This window comes from Hesperophylax consimilis, chromosome 18 (genome assembly GCF_061612785.1).
Source record: "Hesperophylax consimilis isolate HC1 chromosome 18, BYU_Hcon_1.0, whole genome shotgun sequence".
NCBI lineage: Eukaryota > Metazoa > Arthropoda > Insecta > Trichoptera > Limnephilidae > Hesperophylax > Hesperophylax consimilis.
The window spans coordinates 9,773,342-9,791,402 of record NC_142853.1 but is presented as its reverse complement, the minus strand read 5'-3'; the positions used below and the strand labels follow the sequence as shown (position 1 = coordinate 9,791,402).

Below are 18,061 nucleotides of genomic sequence, written 5' to 3'. Positions count from 1 at the left end.
ATGCTGTTTAAATCTATCGCCTATTGTAAAATAGTTACGGGAGAGCAAAATGTCGTTTGAGGTTAGAAAAAAAGTGGGTGTGTCAAGCCTACGCAAGACAGAAGTGAAACTTCTAGTTTCAGCTGATGCTTGGCGTGGCGCAGTTCGCTGGTGTCTGAGAGAGAGGAAAGAAGAGAAGAGAGAGAACGTTCGTGAGCGGCTCCCCCACCTCAACAAGGTTTCACTTCAAAAATGCCACAGCCGAGAATCGAACCTCGCTTAACTGATTGAAAGCCAACCACGCTGAGCACCAACTGTAAGCAAAGCCGCATAAATTGATTATATTATGTAGGTTCTGAAAATATGAGAGCTTGTTATGTTTTATAATGTTACCTACATCACACCCAAAATATAATATATTTTTAAAAATAATGTACAATGTACAGAAATAGAATCCCACACAAGATCGCGTAGTGCGCTCTAGCGAACGGATATTTTATCAGAGGGAGATAGTTTTAATTTTTTTTTCTGTAAATTATTACATATTATCAAAATAAATAAATTAATTAAATAAATGTAATACAATTATCATAATATACGGATTAGATAATAATTTTAATCCAACACAATAACGCAAAGCGCGCTCTAGCGGAGTAATGTTTTATCACAGTGAGATAAGTGTTTTTATTATTTTGCAATATTATTTTCTTTTAAAAAATGTTCTGACCTACTAAAAAATAAGATATTGAATGAAAAAGGCGTTAAAAACAAAAAAATAATGTGCGATGGCCGAGAATCGAACTCGGATCAACTGCTTGGAAGGCAACTATGCTGACCATTACACCACCAACGCCAGTTGTCGGGATGAGCTAAGAAGCATTTATATGTTACTTCAAAACTTTGACTAGATCAAATGAACTTTAATCGGTGGTGGGGGTACCCGCATTTTCGTTTCGGTCATGAGTCGGTTTTACTCCGGTCCTCGAAATTGCATGACGCGCGTAAAGAAGTTTCACTTCAATAAGTTATTAGCATTAATTGAATGGAAAAACGGGGGCCATATTGGAATTACAATGCTTGTCTTGCGGATGTGAAAACAATCAATGGAATGGGGGCCAAAGATATTAGAAGAACGAGATATGCTATGTTGGCCGCCGGACCGTAGGCGGAGTACTACCTAATTAGGGTACTTTGAATACTATCGGGACGTGTGCGCACAGAAATCTGTTCTATGTATTAGTGCGGATACCTTAGCCTAAGCGAAGGTGTGCAGTAGTATTGGTGAACAAAACCGGCGACACTGGGCAAAACAATTCCACACAGTATGACTGCTCATAGCACATCTCGTTCTTCTAATATCTTTGTGGGGGGGCGTAGTATATTTGCAATCCATATTTGCTGCCTAATTAAGTGAGTAATTAAGGAATAATTTATGTAATGTGTTAATTTGACAACGATTTTTTTTTATTGTAAGCTCGGAGGATATCTCAGATATGCATATATGAGATATAACAAAATTGAACGAAATTGACGTTCGCTGGAACTCAAAAAAAATTTAAAATTGAAATATTTAAATTCCTGCTGAAAATCCGTCCCTCGCAAAAGCGCCATGTTTGCCAGTAGCTACGAGTAGCTAGTACCTACCTACATAGCAAGGGAACTAGGTAGCTACTAGCTACCGCACACACTTCATCTGAATGGCGCCGGTGTATTCGGCGCGTATTGGTAGCTCGTAATACTAACCAATTTGGCGGAATTTCCGTCGAGGATAATTTTAAATTGCCAATTTTCTTGTGGTGCTCGTTTCCTCCGCTCCGTCGGAGAATCCAGATATACAAATGATGTTTGCGGCGAGTACCTACTTCGCGGGAAATCTCCATTTGGCCAAAAGCGACGCCATGTTTGTTTTCGCAAGTTATTTCAAATATTAGCGAGCGAAAGATTTGGAGGGAAAACGAAAAAATCTATAGACGAAACCATAAAAAGTACTTTATTGTAAAGCAAGTGCCATGAGATGTAGGAAGTTTCCATTAATCGATTCCGCAGTATATCTTTTACTTGTAAAAATTGGTTATTGAAATTAAAGTGGTGGAATTTGAAAATAATTTTCCTGTGGGAGAATAATCAATCTTTACTATGTGTAAGGTGAGGTTTAGCGTCTTCAAGATTGTATTGCGTTTACTTTCTGAAGCCTTTAGGTCGATCAATTTTTTTTCACATATAGAAGGCATTTCCATCATACCATGAACTTGTAAATATCTATATAACTGTAAAAAGACACCACGCTTTATATTATTTTTTGTTTGTTTATTCTACATAGTTTTTTAATGAGTGTTGTGTTGAAATATTGTTAAATGTGTAAAATAATTTTAAAAATGTTTAATGTTAATTACAACTTAATTAATTAATTAAAACCAAATTGACCCACCTTATTGGTAAGATAAAGAAAATTCTTGACACCATACATAGAATATACCTATATTGAAAGGTACTAAAGTACCCCTGGAAGTCGTAGCATAAACATCTAAGACAATTTATTTGTTTTTCGTTAAAATCAACCATAACCCACGCTGGCCATCACATTCCACCGTAATAAACGCCCTAGCACAAAATTCAATAATTCCTGGTACTTACTTACATAATCATAATAAACCATCTGATATTTTGTTTTTTAGGTATTCGTTTGTTGGCAACCTTGCAATTAATGCGGGAAAGCGATGAAAATTTACCGCCATTTTCGGAAAGAACGAACCATTGAATAGAGAGGGTATTTTATTTAGTAATTGGAATCAACCGAGGAAAATAATAATAAAGATCACAAAAGAGGAAAGTGATTTACAAAAACGTTGAATGAATTGAAAATTTGACTACATTTTCACTGAAGTAATATTCCATACGGCGCGCCGCGGCATGGATGAGAACCATTTCAATGTACTTAGAATTATAAAATGTTTCCATTTTTAAATGATTTTTAATAGTAGATTTGTTAGTGATATTCCCCGCCGCTGGATGGATCTGACAAATTATGTTTTCGTAGGTACAAATATGTACACGAAAATTGAAGAGAGCTTTCTGTGTTGCCATCCGTAGTATTCGCGAGTTCCGCCCACTCACTCGCTAATTTGAATTTCGAGATGCCTATTATGGGATTACAAAGGGAATTGGGTGCCTGCGTAGATTACCAAATAATTATTAGGTAGTTAGGTAGGTACTGTCAATAAATAAATAAATCAAAGCGGGTTGGAAGCTTGAATTAAAATAGCAAGAGACAATTTAAATTTTCTCAAATTTCAAGTCAACATTTTCGTGCCAATTTCTTGCACACTTATTTGGATATCTAAGAATATCAATGATTTGATTGTTTTACATTTTTAATAAATTAGTAATATTATAGGAACACGTATTAATGCACCTACATTTGCCTTGATAATAAATTAACACCACGCATTCCCACCATCAACTAAAGAGTATTCTGTTGCTTGCAAGACACCTAATAACGGTACAATAAATAAAAATGTGAATATAGCAAAGAATGCGTGCCAATACAGTGGTAGAAAAAGAGGATTGCTCGATAGTTTAAGGTTGAGTTTCAACTAGTTAGGTTAGGTTAGGTTGGAAAATTTTAACATAATAAGGAATTTGGATGAAACATACCTGATTCGTCCAGATATCTGGATTGTTGCTTCAGTAGGGGGAGCAGAGGGGGGCCGTAGTATCTTCCGTCTCCTGTACACAAATAAATTCGCACGATTTAAATATCGAACAATTTTCACACCATTTTCAGAAGAAAAACAATGGGGTTACATTGAGAAACATCGTAAAACAAATTACACTAATTTGGCATAATTTTTCACAGAAGATAAAACATGAATGTGTACAGTACAAGTAAACTGAGGTACCTATCTAAAATTTTTCAAATTGAATAATAATTATTGTAGTATGCAAAAAAATTGGATATGATTACATATTATGTAAGTCATTATTTTTTATTTTTTTACATTAGCTTTGTGTAAGTTTTTTGTATAATTATCGATAGCTTACTAGGTATATTCTGTTCTTAAAATCCTTGTAAAAGCCTGACTGGGCGTAAAATAAAAAAAAAATAAAAAAAAATAAAAAAATAAGAATAAAAAAAAAATAATAATCAGTAAGTTAGTGAGGCCTGGTTCGATCCCCAATCGAATATCATCAATGGAAACAGAAGAGGGTCTTATTTCTATTTTCTACTAGGTACTCAGTTTACTTTTATCATTTTTTGCCAGTCCCATGTCTTACTGTCATGCATCAGGATTGGTATTAAAGATCCATTGCGGACTTCTAGGTTCTCCAGTCCATTCCTAATTATTTTGATGAGTTTCGGCTTTACGGTCCAATTGATAAGCTGTCGAAAACCGAAACAGCTGTAATGCAAAATAATTCATAAAATAAAACGGCTCAGCTTAGAAATAATTAGAACCTTTTTAGAAGTTAAAATATAAAGTTGCTGGTCGTTGTAGTACAATTGCATTAACCCTTTTGGTGAGATGTTTAGTTTGGTAAGTACTTACTTGCGTTCAGAATGTTCAGACACCAAAACAACCAATTTATACCCAAACTAACTGCACGATATAATTTATTAACCGACCTAATGTTTCCAAATTAAATGTCCAAATAGTATCTCACACCCCAGTCCAGCGGTTCTCAAACTCTTATTTGCACTATTTTCATTTTGGAAATAATTTTTATGATTCAAAGTTAAATTTGTGGTTCAAAGCTCTGAGGCTCGTAATGGAAATGATCAAGAAATTACCTAAAAGTACCTAGCTACCGTTTGATTTTTATTTTTCCCAAGACAATTCTGACACATTGCTATTTTTAATTTAACATTTTCATAAGATAAGTTTCACAATGCCTTAAAGCGATGCACTACGTCGTTTAATATTTTGAATCGAACCGTTATCAATAGCACCCCTTACGTAGATGGCGATAAGGTTTAAATTCCCACTTAACACCATCCGCCTGTTTTGATTTATGCAAGAAAAAAATATGGCCAAAGAGTGCCTTTTATTTTATTTTGTGGATGTTGAGGCATAAATATAAAAAAAATTTACGATCATTTTATAAATAACTTAATTTGCCACATTATAAAATAAAATCATAACCGAAAATGGGTTCATAAGTAGGAGATTTTGAACTTTCAATCAATTTTCATATGACTGATACTTTTTTTTTCTGGGCTTATAAAAAGACTTAACTAAAAAACACCCTATTATTTCAAAAACCAAGATGTGTTCTACTCGCAGTATTTAATTGAAGCATCTAAAACATTTCTAGGCAATCAAAATGAAAAACCGAAAACACTTGATTTTGCATTATCTACTAGGTAGTGCATCGCCTTAACTCAATATCACATAATTCAACACATGTGATATAGAGAACTTTATATCTCAGATTAAAAAAAAAAAAATAATGTTTTACCTTTTGAACTTTCTGACAGAACGAGTCTGTCGCATAACTTACAAATATGCTTAAAAATAGTAAATTATTGAATTTAGAAAATGATTGAAGACAAAAGTACTTTTTAATCTGCCTTAGAAATATGTGCGTTTGATATTTTTTTTATCAAAACATCACAAATATTTAGAAACACTTCTAAATTCTACAGCCTCCCCCGGGTTTGCTACCCTTTGTGAATTCTCGGGGTTAATCGAAATGTAACTTTTTCACATATTACTAGGATTACTGTTCCAGTACTGCTGATTGCTAGTTTGGGTACGAGTCTTATGAAGGGTTAGAAATTTATTGCTAAGTACCGACTGAATTTGGGGGTAGTTCGGACTTAAGGGTTGGGATGTTTACAAGTAGGGAGTGGGCGGGCTGAAGGGTAGAAATGGGTACTACCTCACCCCTGACTTAGGCCCAAGAGATTATGCTCGTAAAAGGCCCACAGCGATTAATATAATGGATTCAATTGATTAATAGATTATAATAAAAATAGCTTTATGTTTCTGAATTTAGAATTGAGAAAAAGCTCCTAATTTTTACGGTATTGGACAATCATATTATGTTTTTTACATTAAACATTTTTCGTTAAATTGTATTGGTTTCACAAGCTTTTATATTGTACATATTTTGTTAAATGCTTTTGATTTCAAAAGCTTTTAGATTGAAAATATTTTGTTAAATGCTTTTGGTTTCACAAGCTTTTAGAATGAACATGTTTTGTTTAATGCTTTTGGTTTCACAAGCTTTTAGATTGAACATGTTTTGTTAAATGTTTTTGGTTTCACAAGCTTTTAGTTTTGTTAAATGTTTTTGGTTTCACAAGCTTTTAGATTTTTTTTTTTTTTTTTTCTTTATTCATGAAATATTAATGTGTACAGTTTTTACATGCTTTTCGACTACCACACTAGACACACGCCCGTATTATGGTAGTCGAAAGCATTTAACATGTTTTGTTAAATGCTTTTGTTTTCACAAGCTTTTACATTGAACAGGTTTTGTTTATGCTTTTGGTTTCACAGATTTTTAGATTGAACATGTTTTGTAAAATGCTTTTGGTTTCACAAGCTTGAACATGATAGATTGAATATGTTTTGTTAAATGCTTCTGATTTCACAAAATTAAGCTTCAGGTGGAAAAGTATGTCAAGTACGTGCCTTAACACCCTGTATAAGAAAAACCAATAAATATATCAAAGTGATTTTATAAGAGCAGCAACAAAGCCATCAGCTTAAACTTTGCTTCATTGATTGTAAATATCCGAAGTAATTCTATTTAACAACAAGATAGCTCTTCCCACCAGCATGACCATTGGCAAGTTAGTCCTGCAGTTCAAGAGATATAACAGTACATGCAGTCAGTGACGGAGATAACCATCGGGAATATAGAAATTAATGCTATCCATGATAGTCGAGTTTTCAAATCATCCATAAATGGGTGCAGAAATGTGAAGCAATGATCGTTCATTCCAAGCATAACTAAGAGAAAGTCAGTAAGATAGAGCCACCGGTTGTAGCCACACTCCCCCAGGTATAGAAATGTTACAAATTAAAAAAATCCTTCTTCAATTCAAACAACTCTGTCCAGGCGCATACTTTTTACTACAAATATTTGATTATTGAAGACAATATTAGCGATTCCTAAACGAAATTTTGAAACAGAAAAATTAGAAAAAGATACGGTCACATCAGGACCCTTGCCTTGCCGGGGCACCGCTCTACCAAATGAGCTAATGAGACCCTATCTCCTTCTGTCATATTTAACTGTATCATACTTCGAATAAGAACTAGGTACCAACATTGTCTTCATTTTTCTCACCGCACATTTATATTGCCAGTTAGCTTTATGTATGATCGCAAGATTCAACCCGAACTAAATGCAATCTAGACAATGTCTTAGATAAATATATGTTATTTATATTTTAATGTGCTACATTTATTGACTTTTCGCAAGTTTATAATTATTGATGCAAGGCAAGGGTCTTGGGTTCAAGTTCTAGATGTGACCGTATCTTTTTCTGATGTTTCTTTTACAAATTTTCGTTTAGAAATCGCTAATAGTGTCTTCAATAATTAAATACTACAATTTGAGGTTTTACTCACTCAGTTATTCCAAAAATAAAATACAACTATTTGATTTGCTTGATCGTGTAATGTCTTCCCCGGGCGTTCCCGACTTGTTCAACCATTCACACATAAAACATACTTTCTTCGTTAATCCTTTCCGCATACCCAAATCATCTAAGCGTCTTTTTTTTAATCGCACTCATTACATTTACATCAGCATTGCATTCTTTGTGAATATCCACATTTCTCTCCATCATACGGGGATCCCTACTTTAAAACTTTCTCTGCCTAACTGCCTTGTATCCGATTTGGTATCAGCATTTTAATAACCACTTCAACTAATAGAATATCAAGTGAATAATTTCAATTAATTCCCCCGAACTGTTTGCTCCAACACTGCACATCTGCTACTTCAGTGATCATCATGCTACAGTCAGTCTATCAGTGAGATTGGGAGGAGGCAGCGAGGCTGGATTGTCCCAGTGGGACGTTTATCTCTCCCCGTGGACCGGTGAGTTTGCGAGCTACATCACCAACCCTCTATTCAGAGCGTAGACTAATCGGCTACGGTTATAGAATACAAGAAATGCATTATGGACGTGTTTCATGATCTAAATATTTGTCCAATAGATTCTTAAAATTCCTATACAAAACTGTGTTTCATCATGATTACGAATTCAAATGAGAAGGAAAAACTTCGATGTCACACGCAGAAAACATACTGATATGAAATATTGTAAATTATTGTATCTTAATAAAAAGAGCCGTACTCATTTGTCTCCATGCAGGCGGGTGTTAAATACAGGGTTTTCCAATAAGAGGTGTTATTTTGATATTCAATCGTAAAACATCAATGGTTTCGTTGCTTGTGTGGCACGTAACGCCGTCTTGTTGAAAGTAAACGTTTTCCAGATCAATACCATTCAATTTCGGCCATAAAAAATCATTAATCATCTCTCATTATTCACCGTAACTGTTGCTCCAGCCTCATTTTCGAAAAAGTAAGGTCCAATGACTCCGCCGGACCATAAACCGCACCAAACAGTCACACGTTGAGGATAGAGAGGCTTTTCAACTATAACTCTTGGGTTTTCCGAGCCCCTGATGCGACAATTTTGCTTGTTGACGAAGCCACCGATGTGGAAATGGGCCTCATCACTCAAGATGGTTTGCATTTTATTCACTCAAGTGAATTTTAATAATTTCAATGCGTTGTTGAAGCGTGTATCGTTCCATTTTTATTAATAACGTAGTTTCTACTTGTCAAATGTCAAAAAATGACAACTTCAAAAGTAACATCTACCGAAATAGCGGGCTATTCAAATTAACACCTCTTATTGGAAAACCCTGTAGTATAGAAACAAAAGGTACTAAGTCGATGGCAACATCTTTTCCATTAAAATTTATATTGTTGACACTTCGTATTTTTTTTCACTCTACGGTCCTGTCATGCGGCTTTGCGGAGATGATGCAGAGACGATGGTATCATCTGGTTGTAGGTATATATCAGGTAGATTATTTTCGTGTTAAATTGGTAGTATTCGAAATTTACTGGATAATTTATTATTCCATGTATTATTGGAATTATATGAATGGAAAACGTATTCGCGTTTATCAAACTTTTTTGTGATGACTACACAAGAGACCCAGAGCTGTTTAGTGTTACAGTGACTATGGCACACAATATTGGGGAACGCGACAGGCGGGAAAAAAAGTGTGAGGAAAGAGAATGGTACATAAAATTAACTGAAGACATTACAAGAAACATTACAATTCTTAATGGCGGGCATGGCAGACTTTCGACAGGCGACAACGAGAGTATTAAATTTAATTTGATTTAAAATCCTTAGTTCAATGTTTAATGATAGAACGTCCAAACCCTTGTCCTGCCGGAAGGAGCTTCCGGAAGGACAATTCGACGAGTGTGCGTCCTGCCAGCAGTACGCAATTTTTTGCGGTTTTTGTATGAATATAAGAGGCTGTCCTTCTAGCAGTACTCGACTTTTATGCATGTTAAAAATAGGCAGAGGTGACAAACTTTCTGTATTTTATTTAATAAAATTAGATATGGGCGCTTATTAACATAACAGGGTAGAAAATAAACAAGAAAATGAAAAAAAAAACGAAAGTGAAAATTGTATTTATTTTGAGAAAATTAAAAAAAGGTATAATAAAATAAGACATGGGCGCTTATTAATATAACAGGGTAGAAAATAAACAAGAAAATGAAGAAAAAAAAACGTAAGTGAAAATTGTATTTACTTTGAGAAAATTAAAAAAAGGATTATGCTGGAATTCCATTCGCGATATGGTAGGTGAAGCAGTTTCTTCCTGTCTGTGGAGAGCATAAAACACATCGCGGACCACATGTCTTGCAAAAAAAGCTCGCCTTCTGCTGTTTTTTGTTGACTCTGGAGCAAACTATACATTTGCGTTGAACTCTCTTTCTGTCATCTGATTTTGACAGGGCCTCAAGAATGTGTTCTCCGCTGTGAGCGATGTTCTCGTGTGGTGGCGGCTCATTCTCTTGTAGGTTATCATCGTCATTAATAGTTAGAGCTAATACCAGGTTGGTAGTAAACCACCTGTGAGACACCTGATCATGTTCGGAGCGAAAGAAATTATTAAAAACCAAATACGCATTCGTTTCTATAATGCCCAGAACTGAGGCATATATTCTATGTTCCCATTTTTGTGTGCCCCAAGCTTTCTCCAATGCCAATCCATCCTGCCTAATGTGATTGTGAATATCGATAGCCGCAGCCCCGTCAAAATATTGCTGGACTAATTTAGGCCGATCGACTTCTCGGTAAAATAAATTTCCTTCATCGTCCCACCTTCTTTTGCGTGATGGCAGGCCAGGCAGTGTCGTTTCGCAAGTGGCTACAAATGTATGAATCTTTTTGTCTCTCCAGGCACAGGCAGTGAGCTGCACAGAGTCTTTTTCTGCTGTACTCACAACAGATGCCCCCTTATGCGTAGGACACTGAGCTGCCATCTCAGACACAGGATAGAAACTATGTGCTGTCTTTACCAGTCCAATAAAATACAATCCAACTTTGAATAACTCCACAGCTGTTTTGACTGAAGCAAACCAAGAGTCACCAACTATAACTCTGCCAGAACCATACCATGGCTCTGTCAATCTCAAAGTAGTTGCAGTTCCTGCGCCAAATTCTCTTTGCCATTTCTTCGTACTCATTGCTTCTTTGCCCTCATTAATTTCCATTCTGATCATAATGTTTGTGTCACTATCACACGCTGTTTTTACTTCACAACCGACTCCTTTTGGTTTTCTTTTAATCTTCATAACTGCTGGCATTCCGTTTTTGAAGTACGCACCCCTTCCATACCAGGCGAACATGGATTCATCTACAGTTATTTTTGACCCAGGATGGATGGTATCTTTTAGTTTATCATTCACCATCGTTACTAATGTTCTAGTGTTACGCCATTTATCAGAAAAATCAAGGTCTGAGGATTGTGTGAAGCGCAATGCCATGAGAATGATCTCAAATCTTTGGCGGCTCATACCAAATCTTTGTCCAAAATTTGCAGGGGGATATATTCCATCAGAGGTGGTATTCCAATAGGATCGTCGATCTGGAAGTTCTTGAAGAGTCATAGCATATAATATGCCAAAAACAGTTAATAATTCCTTCTCGTTCAACAGTTTTTGTCTTGCTGGAAACGAATAGTTGGTGCAATGGACTATGTAACTAAGCTTCTCTCTCGGAAATATCATGAAAAATGCATCCTTGATACTTCGTGCGGGCCCCAATGGTACTAGCAAGGTAGCTTTGAAATAGCCTTGTTGTCGTTGATCGACACGTATTGCTTCATGAAAAGTCCAGGTAACACCCTTTGCAACTGTTGTATTTCGAGCAGAATTTACGTTGCTTGTACTTGAATTCGGATGTACTGAAATACTTGTCTCGTCATCTTCGCTCGAAGAAGAAGAACCCGATTCAGACGATGCTGAAAAAAAATCCATTATTAGTGATCAACAGACGCAAAGGGGTGTAGGTACTCAATATATTTAAACTTAAAATTATTTTCCAAATAAATATAAGCAATAATTATTAGCCAGAAACACCCATACAAATTGAAAAAATCTTCCGAGAAGAAATAATAACCGCCGACGCGTCGCGACGGTACTCACACCCTCCTGATTTCCGGTCAGGTGATCGATCCATTGAGCTACGCCGGCCTATCTCCTGTCCCGTCAAATTATTCAATATGTATTAGAAATATTTCGTTCAACAACTATTGCTTATTTTATTATTTCACCTAAGAACAACATACTTTATTATAGTAGGGAAGGCAATTTTACTTGCTAAATTCCCCACTAGATAGCGTCGCGACAAATTATGTCTACATTTTATTGGTGAATACTTAGAATTGTCAAATATTATTATTTTTCGTCGTCGGCAGTTATTATATCTTCTCGGAAGATTTTTTCAATTTGTATGGGTGTTTCTGGCTAATAATTATTGCTTATAATAATTTGTAATCCTTTGTGATATGCATAAAAACCTTGTCTTATAAACATTAATAAAGTTTATCAGTTAAAAAATAATAAAAATATTTTTAATACACACACACCCAGGCACAGACACACAGGCAAGCACGCGCCCACACACACAGACACGCAAATACATACGCATACATACCCATACAAGTCAAACTTAGCAAAGTTAATTTATGTTGTGCCTGTCAAAAAAAAATTGTCAATCACGTAAATAATGGAAACGAACAAGCAACCTCCAAGTACTATTTTTTCTATGGGAATATACTAGGCTTACTATAAACGTAAGCCTATGAATAAAATAAGAAAGTTTGTACTTACAATGTTCTTCATTTGTATTTGCTTCCACTAAATTGTCATTTTCGGTTTCAGCAATTAGAACTCCAACGGGCACGGTTGATATTTTTTTGTCAATTTCCCAATATACCCTTGCATAATTGTTTTCTAACTTTTTTACAGTGCCCCAACAATAACTAATGTCGTAATTATCACCAAAATGTTTGCGACTCCATGTGTTTAGGCCATCATTTTCGTCGAAATACGTGGCTTTGACGCGAACGCGGACCCCACGTCTTATACTCGCCGCCATTTTGGCCAGACTGATCGCAGAAATACGATTCAAAAACTCGCTGAATCAGAAAGAGACGCACTATGCAATGCAGTTAACGGCATCCTGCTAGCAGGCCTACAAAGCCGCATATAAACAAAAAACTTACGTCCTACCGGTAGTACGTAAAGTCCTGCTGGCAGGACGCTGGACGTTCTATCATTAACAAAGGTCGTTTAATTTGCATTTCGTCGGGATTTAAGACCACAACTTCCAGAGCTGCAAATTCATACCTACACTCATTTATTATATTACTTTGAAATATTTTAGAAAAAACTCTCCAAGTTCCTCATTTTTTATGTGAAGCCGTGCCTCAACTGCACACAACCATCTGGAGCCAGCGCGACTATGGTTTCCCCAATTAGGGTATGTTGTGAGGTAAGGTAGTAAGGAGTGGGAGGATATGGGAAAGAAGAAGGTGGCAAAGTATCTGGATATTCAGATCTCGTCACCAAACACGGTAATACCCATTTCAATTCTAAATGGTGGTCTTACACTAGGGCGACTCTGAATATCTTCCACTCGGAAACGTGCCGCGAATACACTATATATTATTTGAGTAAATAGTGAAAAAACACAAAATAATCTTATTAAGAATTTACTTGCGCATGCATATCCTCAACTCGAATTCACAATTGTTTTAAGGAATTATTTAAAAATCTAACGGGGTACTTTGTTTGCCATTAAATGGATGCTGACGTCTCAATAGCTTCTATTCCCCCTGCCACCCCTAGCAGAAAAACCACCCTCGACTTTATTTCCTTTTCTAAAATTCTGATATTTTCTTGAAGGGAAGAAAACCCACCGTTGCGAGTGGAAGCGTATCCTAGAGACGGAAGCCCCCGCCCCCCGCCCTACAGCCTCTGGCTGAAAAGAAAACAAAAAGGCGAAAGGAGGGCAGCGTCCTCCATTTTTTAATACCCTAAATAGGGGCAGATGTCGGGGAATATAAAGACGTCAATGGTATCAGTTTTTCTTAAATGAAAAAAGAAAAAAAAACCTATTTTTGTGCGCAAACCGCGAATAGAATCTGTTATCTGTATACCACAAGCTTCTTCCATTTCTTACGGGATAATTGATATTACAGGGGGGGAGTTTTTAGTGTATCTTTATAAAAGCAAATGATCCCACTTTTTACTTAGTTGAAAAGGTTTTTCAATAGGGGGTGGATTAGTTGAGGAGATTACTGAAAATGCAATTTAATGAGAAACAGAGGTTTTCTATCGCTTTCCCCCATTTCTATTCAGTTACACAAAGAAGTAATGCGTAGTATTTCGATTTGCTCGTTATTAAAAGTTTGAGGAAAAGTGCACATTCACCGATCCTCCAATTTAAAAGATACTACGATACAAAATACCATGACAGATACCATGATACCCAAAAGTTACATAACCATGTCACAAATACTTACAATAAATGCATTCATAGTTGTGATGGATAAATTTCAGTCCCAAAGATATTTTACGGCGTAATATTTGAAAAAACTTTGTTTAATTTTGCGTTTTCATACCGTTTATAGCTAAATAGGATATCGTCAAGGAATGGGAGTCGGCAAGAGGGGAAAAATAATTAAATTAGCAAAATCAATTGAAACATGTTTATTGTTTTATTGATTGAAACTCAACATGGCACATGTTTCTACAAAAGAGTGTGTCATGTTCGTTCTACGATCTGTCAATTCAAGATTAAAGTGACTAAAAAATCTTTTTTATTATAGCTAAAAACACCATTCATCGCTTTAATTCGCGAAAATATCGTTAAGGCGATGCAATAAGTCGTGTAATATTTTAAATTGAGCCGCTATTAATAACAACCCTTACATAGATGGCGATAAGGTTTAAATTCCCGCATAACACCATCCGCCTGTTTCGATTTATGCAAGAAAAAAACATGGCCAAAAAGTGCCTTTTATTTTATTTTGTAGATGTTCGGGCATAAATATTTAATTTTTTTCCGATCATTTTATAAATAACTTAATTTGCCACATTATACAATAAAATCATAACCAAAAATGGGTTCGTAAGTAGGAGATTTTAAACTTTAAAGCAGTTTTCATAGGCCTTTACACTATTTTTTTCTGGGCTTATAAAAGACTTATATAAAAAAATACTCGATTATTTCAAAGGCCAAGATGTATTCTACTGGCAGTATTTAATTAAAGCATCTGAAACATTTCTAGGCGACAAAATTTTCAAACCAAAAACACATCATTTTGCATTACTACGTATGGCATCGCCTTAATGCTATGAATGAGTGTCTCTAGTTATTAGGTACGCACACTAGAGGTGGGTGAGTTCTGCATTTTTCCGGAGGCATCCGAGGACTGCTTCCTTTTAAAAGAACTCGAGTTCTTGGAGTGGGTCCCGGGTCCGAGTTCTTGGGTGCGGACTGGGTACTGGGCGACTACCGGGACGCACGGGTCCGGCCAAGGACTCGGCACTCGGACTCGGATAGAACCCGCGAAAGAACTCGGACCCGTAGCAGGACAAGGACCCGCACAAGAACTCGGACCCACACGAGAACACGGAGTCAATCCCGTCACCCATCGCACCCGAGTCGCGAGTTGTGCAGTTTACATTTTGGCGAAGTTCAACGAAATCCATTCGTGTCTTGTCGTGTTCCAGCTGATTGGGCTACGGCTAATGCGAGGCCGTAACGGATGTAGTATTAGGTTCCAAGTTCCAGATGATAATTTTAGCACACGCGTAAGCAGTAATAAATCAAATGTAGTAACATAAATTTCGGTTGTCGTTGAGAATTTGTCGTTTTCATAATCTCTGTCCATCGATATAGATAAAGGTACTTGGTCGAAGCCTCTATCAAATGAAACTCAGTAAAGGCGAGATGTTTTAAAAACAAAGTCAGGAAGTAGTTAGGTACAGCATTGAACTATTAAAATTTTAACAATTAACAACATGTTTTAATATCTATTTATTCCAGTCCATTTTTTTTTACTTTTACAATACATACACACTTTGTTCAATATATTATTGTAGGATTTGTGTATATTATATACTTGATTTGTATATTTTTCCTTTTGTATTCTTTTCCGTTGTAGTTATTAACAGTGACAACAAAAAATACAATATTTACAATGAAGTGTTATGGATATTATAAATAATAGGCAAGATGCTTTTTAGTGGCTTGTGTTTTTTAGAAGATAAATAAAAACATCCACTGGAGCGCTTTTCGTCAAATTTTTGCAAGTATTGCAATATCTTAGTAGCACCTCTAGGTACATCCTAGAGTACTTAGTGAGTCTAAAAATATTGGAAAAATGGTAAAATCTAGGTGAATTCATTGGCTATAAGCCGCAATAATCATTTTTTATTGTTTCAATACTAATATTTTGAGGAATGCTGTTAATTGTATCGAATGGCAGAATTGATTGCTGAAACAGAATTGATTGATAAAACTATCGACAATACTAGGGTAAGAATCAATTTTTTTTTAAGTGAAAACCCCAGTCACAGCCTAATTTTTATACACCTAATTAAATTAAATATTACTTAACTTATTTTTTTTTACATCACTCAAATAATTTATTGCTATTATTGATTTATTAGTACATGTCAGTCGATATTATTATTTAACTAATTAGCTCATCGGTTTAGAAAAGCAACTCATAACCCCAAATAACTCCAATAAGTACTAGATATTAAACAATAAACAAAACATCCACTTACTGTAAAGCAGGTAAACAGAAGATGTCTTCACCACCAGAACTTACCACTCACTGCAGGACTCGCGAGGCCGGTGGTGGAGGGAGGCATTCGGGTTCGAGACCCCGAGTCCGAGTTTTCTGGGAGTTGTTGATTAGAGGCATTCGGGTCCGAGTCCAAGTCCTTAGAGGCATTCTCGGGTCCGGGTTCTCTGGGAGTCGTTGATTGGAGGCATTCGGGTCCGAGTCCCAGACCGAGTTCTCTGGGAGTGGTTGATTACGAAAAGGAGTGGGAGTAGGACCCGCTTCCCGCAAAGGACTCGGGCTCAAGGACTCAATCCGGCTGAACCTACACATCGCTAACGCACACTATGCTTGGTTAACCGTATTTGCCGTATTGTGAGAGCCATTTCATATTTTTTATGTACACATTTCACATTTCATATTTTTTTTCCAGTTCTAAATTAAATCTATTAATTTTATTCCTCAGATTAAAGCAGTAAGAATCGCATACCGAATAATACCTCCATTGAAACCGCCTATACAAATATATATAAGTATGTCATGTTTATGTACACTTCACACATCTGCCCTGACGTTGGACATTGCAAGATTGCAGAAGAAACGCAAAACGGCTGAAAATCCCAAAAATCAATCAAAAAAAAATTTTGTGCACTTTGAGTAACCATAAAAATTCTAAGATACATTTGTGTCGGTAGATTTCACGCTGATAGTGGTTACTTGTTACATTGTTTTGAAACATCATACTCAAACTTGATTGTTTTTTCCCACATACTTCGTAAATCAATATCGAAGCAAAATCTACTGTTTTATTGTGACAACTCCAACACGGCATTTCAATGTATACTCCCGTTCGCTGTATACAGAATTTGGGCAATGATTGTGAGGATGTTGTTGACGTATTATGAGAATCTGGACTGCCCACATTCAACAAATTGTGAATAAGGGTATGAAAACATTAGGTTTTATATTAAGATCAATCAAAAACTTTGAATCTTTACAAATAATAAAACTATTGTACATATCCCCTGTTAGAAGGCTGATAGAACATAACTCCATAGTTTGGTCGCCCTTCTACAATGTACATATTCATAATGTTGAAAGAATTCAAAGAAAATTTCTACGCTTCGTCAATTTTAAACTTAACATCCACTTTAGAACACATAAATTACCTGTCATTATTGAATCTTTTAAATATTCCGACATTAGAAAACAGAAGAAAAATAAACGACTTAACCTTTTTATTAAAATTATTGAACTCTAAATTCTATTGTTGTGAACTCCTGCATTTAATAAATCTACACATACCTACACGAATAACTAGGCAAATATCAACATTTTACATACATACATCTCATTCGAACCATAGTTTTCACTATCCAATACAACGTTTACACAGTCTTGGTAACAAATACTTAAACAATATAAATGTATTTGACAATAATTTGAACTTGGCAAACTTTAAACGGAGTAAGTGCGAACTATTTTTACCTAATTTGTAAACTATTTGTACTCTATCCATACCTATATTTTTTAAACTCTTATATTTTATGTAACATATTTTGTTAACTCTGATATTTTTATGTAACCTGTATTTTGCTAACATTGATTTTTTTAATGTAATCTGTATAACTAAAAAAATAAAGATTTACATTATTACCTATCAATCGCTAAATAAAAACAGGTATAATTAGTAGAATTTATATCGGATAGCAGAT

General features: G+C 35.6%; 1 protein-coding gene across 3 annotated transcripts in view; it reads right to left on the bottom strand.

Annotated features, from left to right (window-relative positions):
* Nucleotides 1–18,061, bottom strand: part of LOC149415332 (uncharacterized) — a 209,848-nt gene that overhangs the window by 124,327 nt on the left and 67,460 nt on the right. For all 3 annotated transcript variants that reach the window (XM_089642536.1, XM_089642537.1, XM_089642538.1), the window contains one exon: nt 3,634–3,705. In XM_089642536.1, coding sequence (XP_089498662.1) covers nt 3,634–3,705 — 72 coding nt within the window. The remainder of the gene's footprint in view (nt 1–3,633; nt 3,706–18,061) is intronic.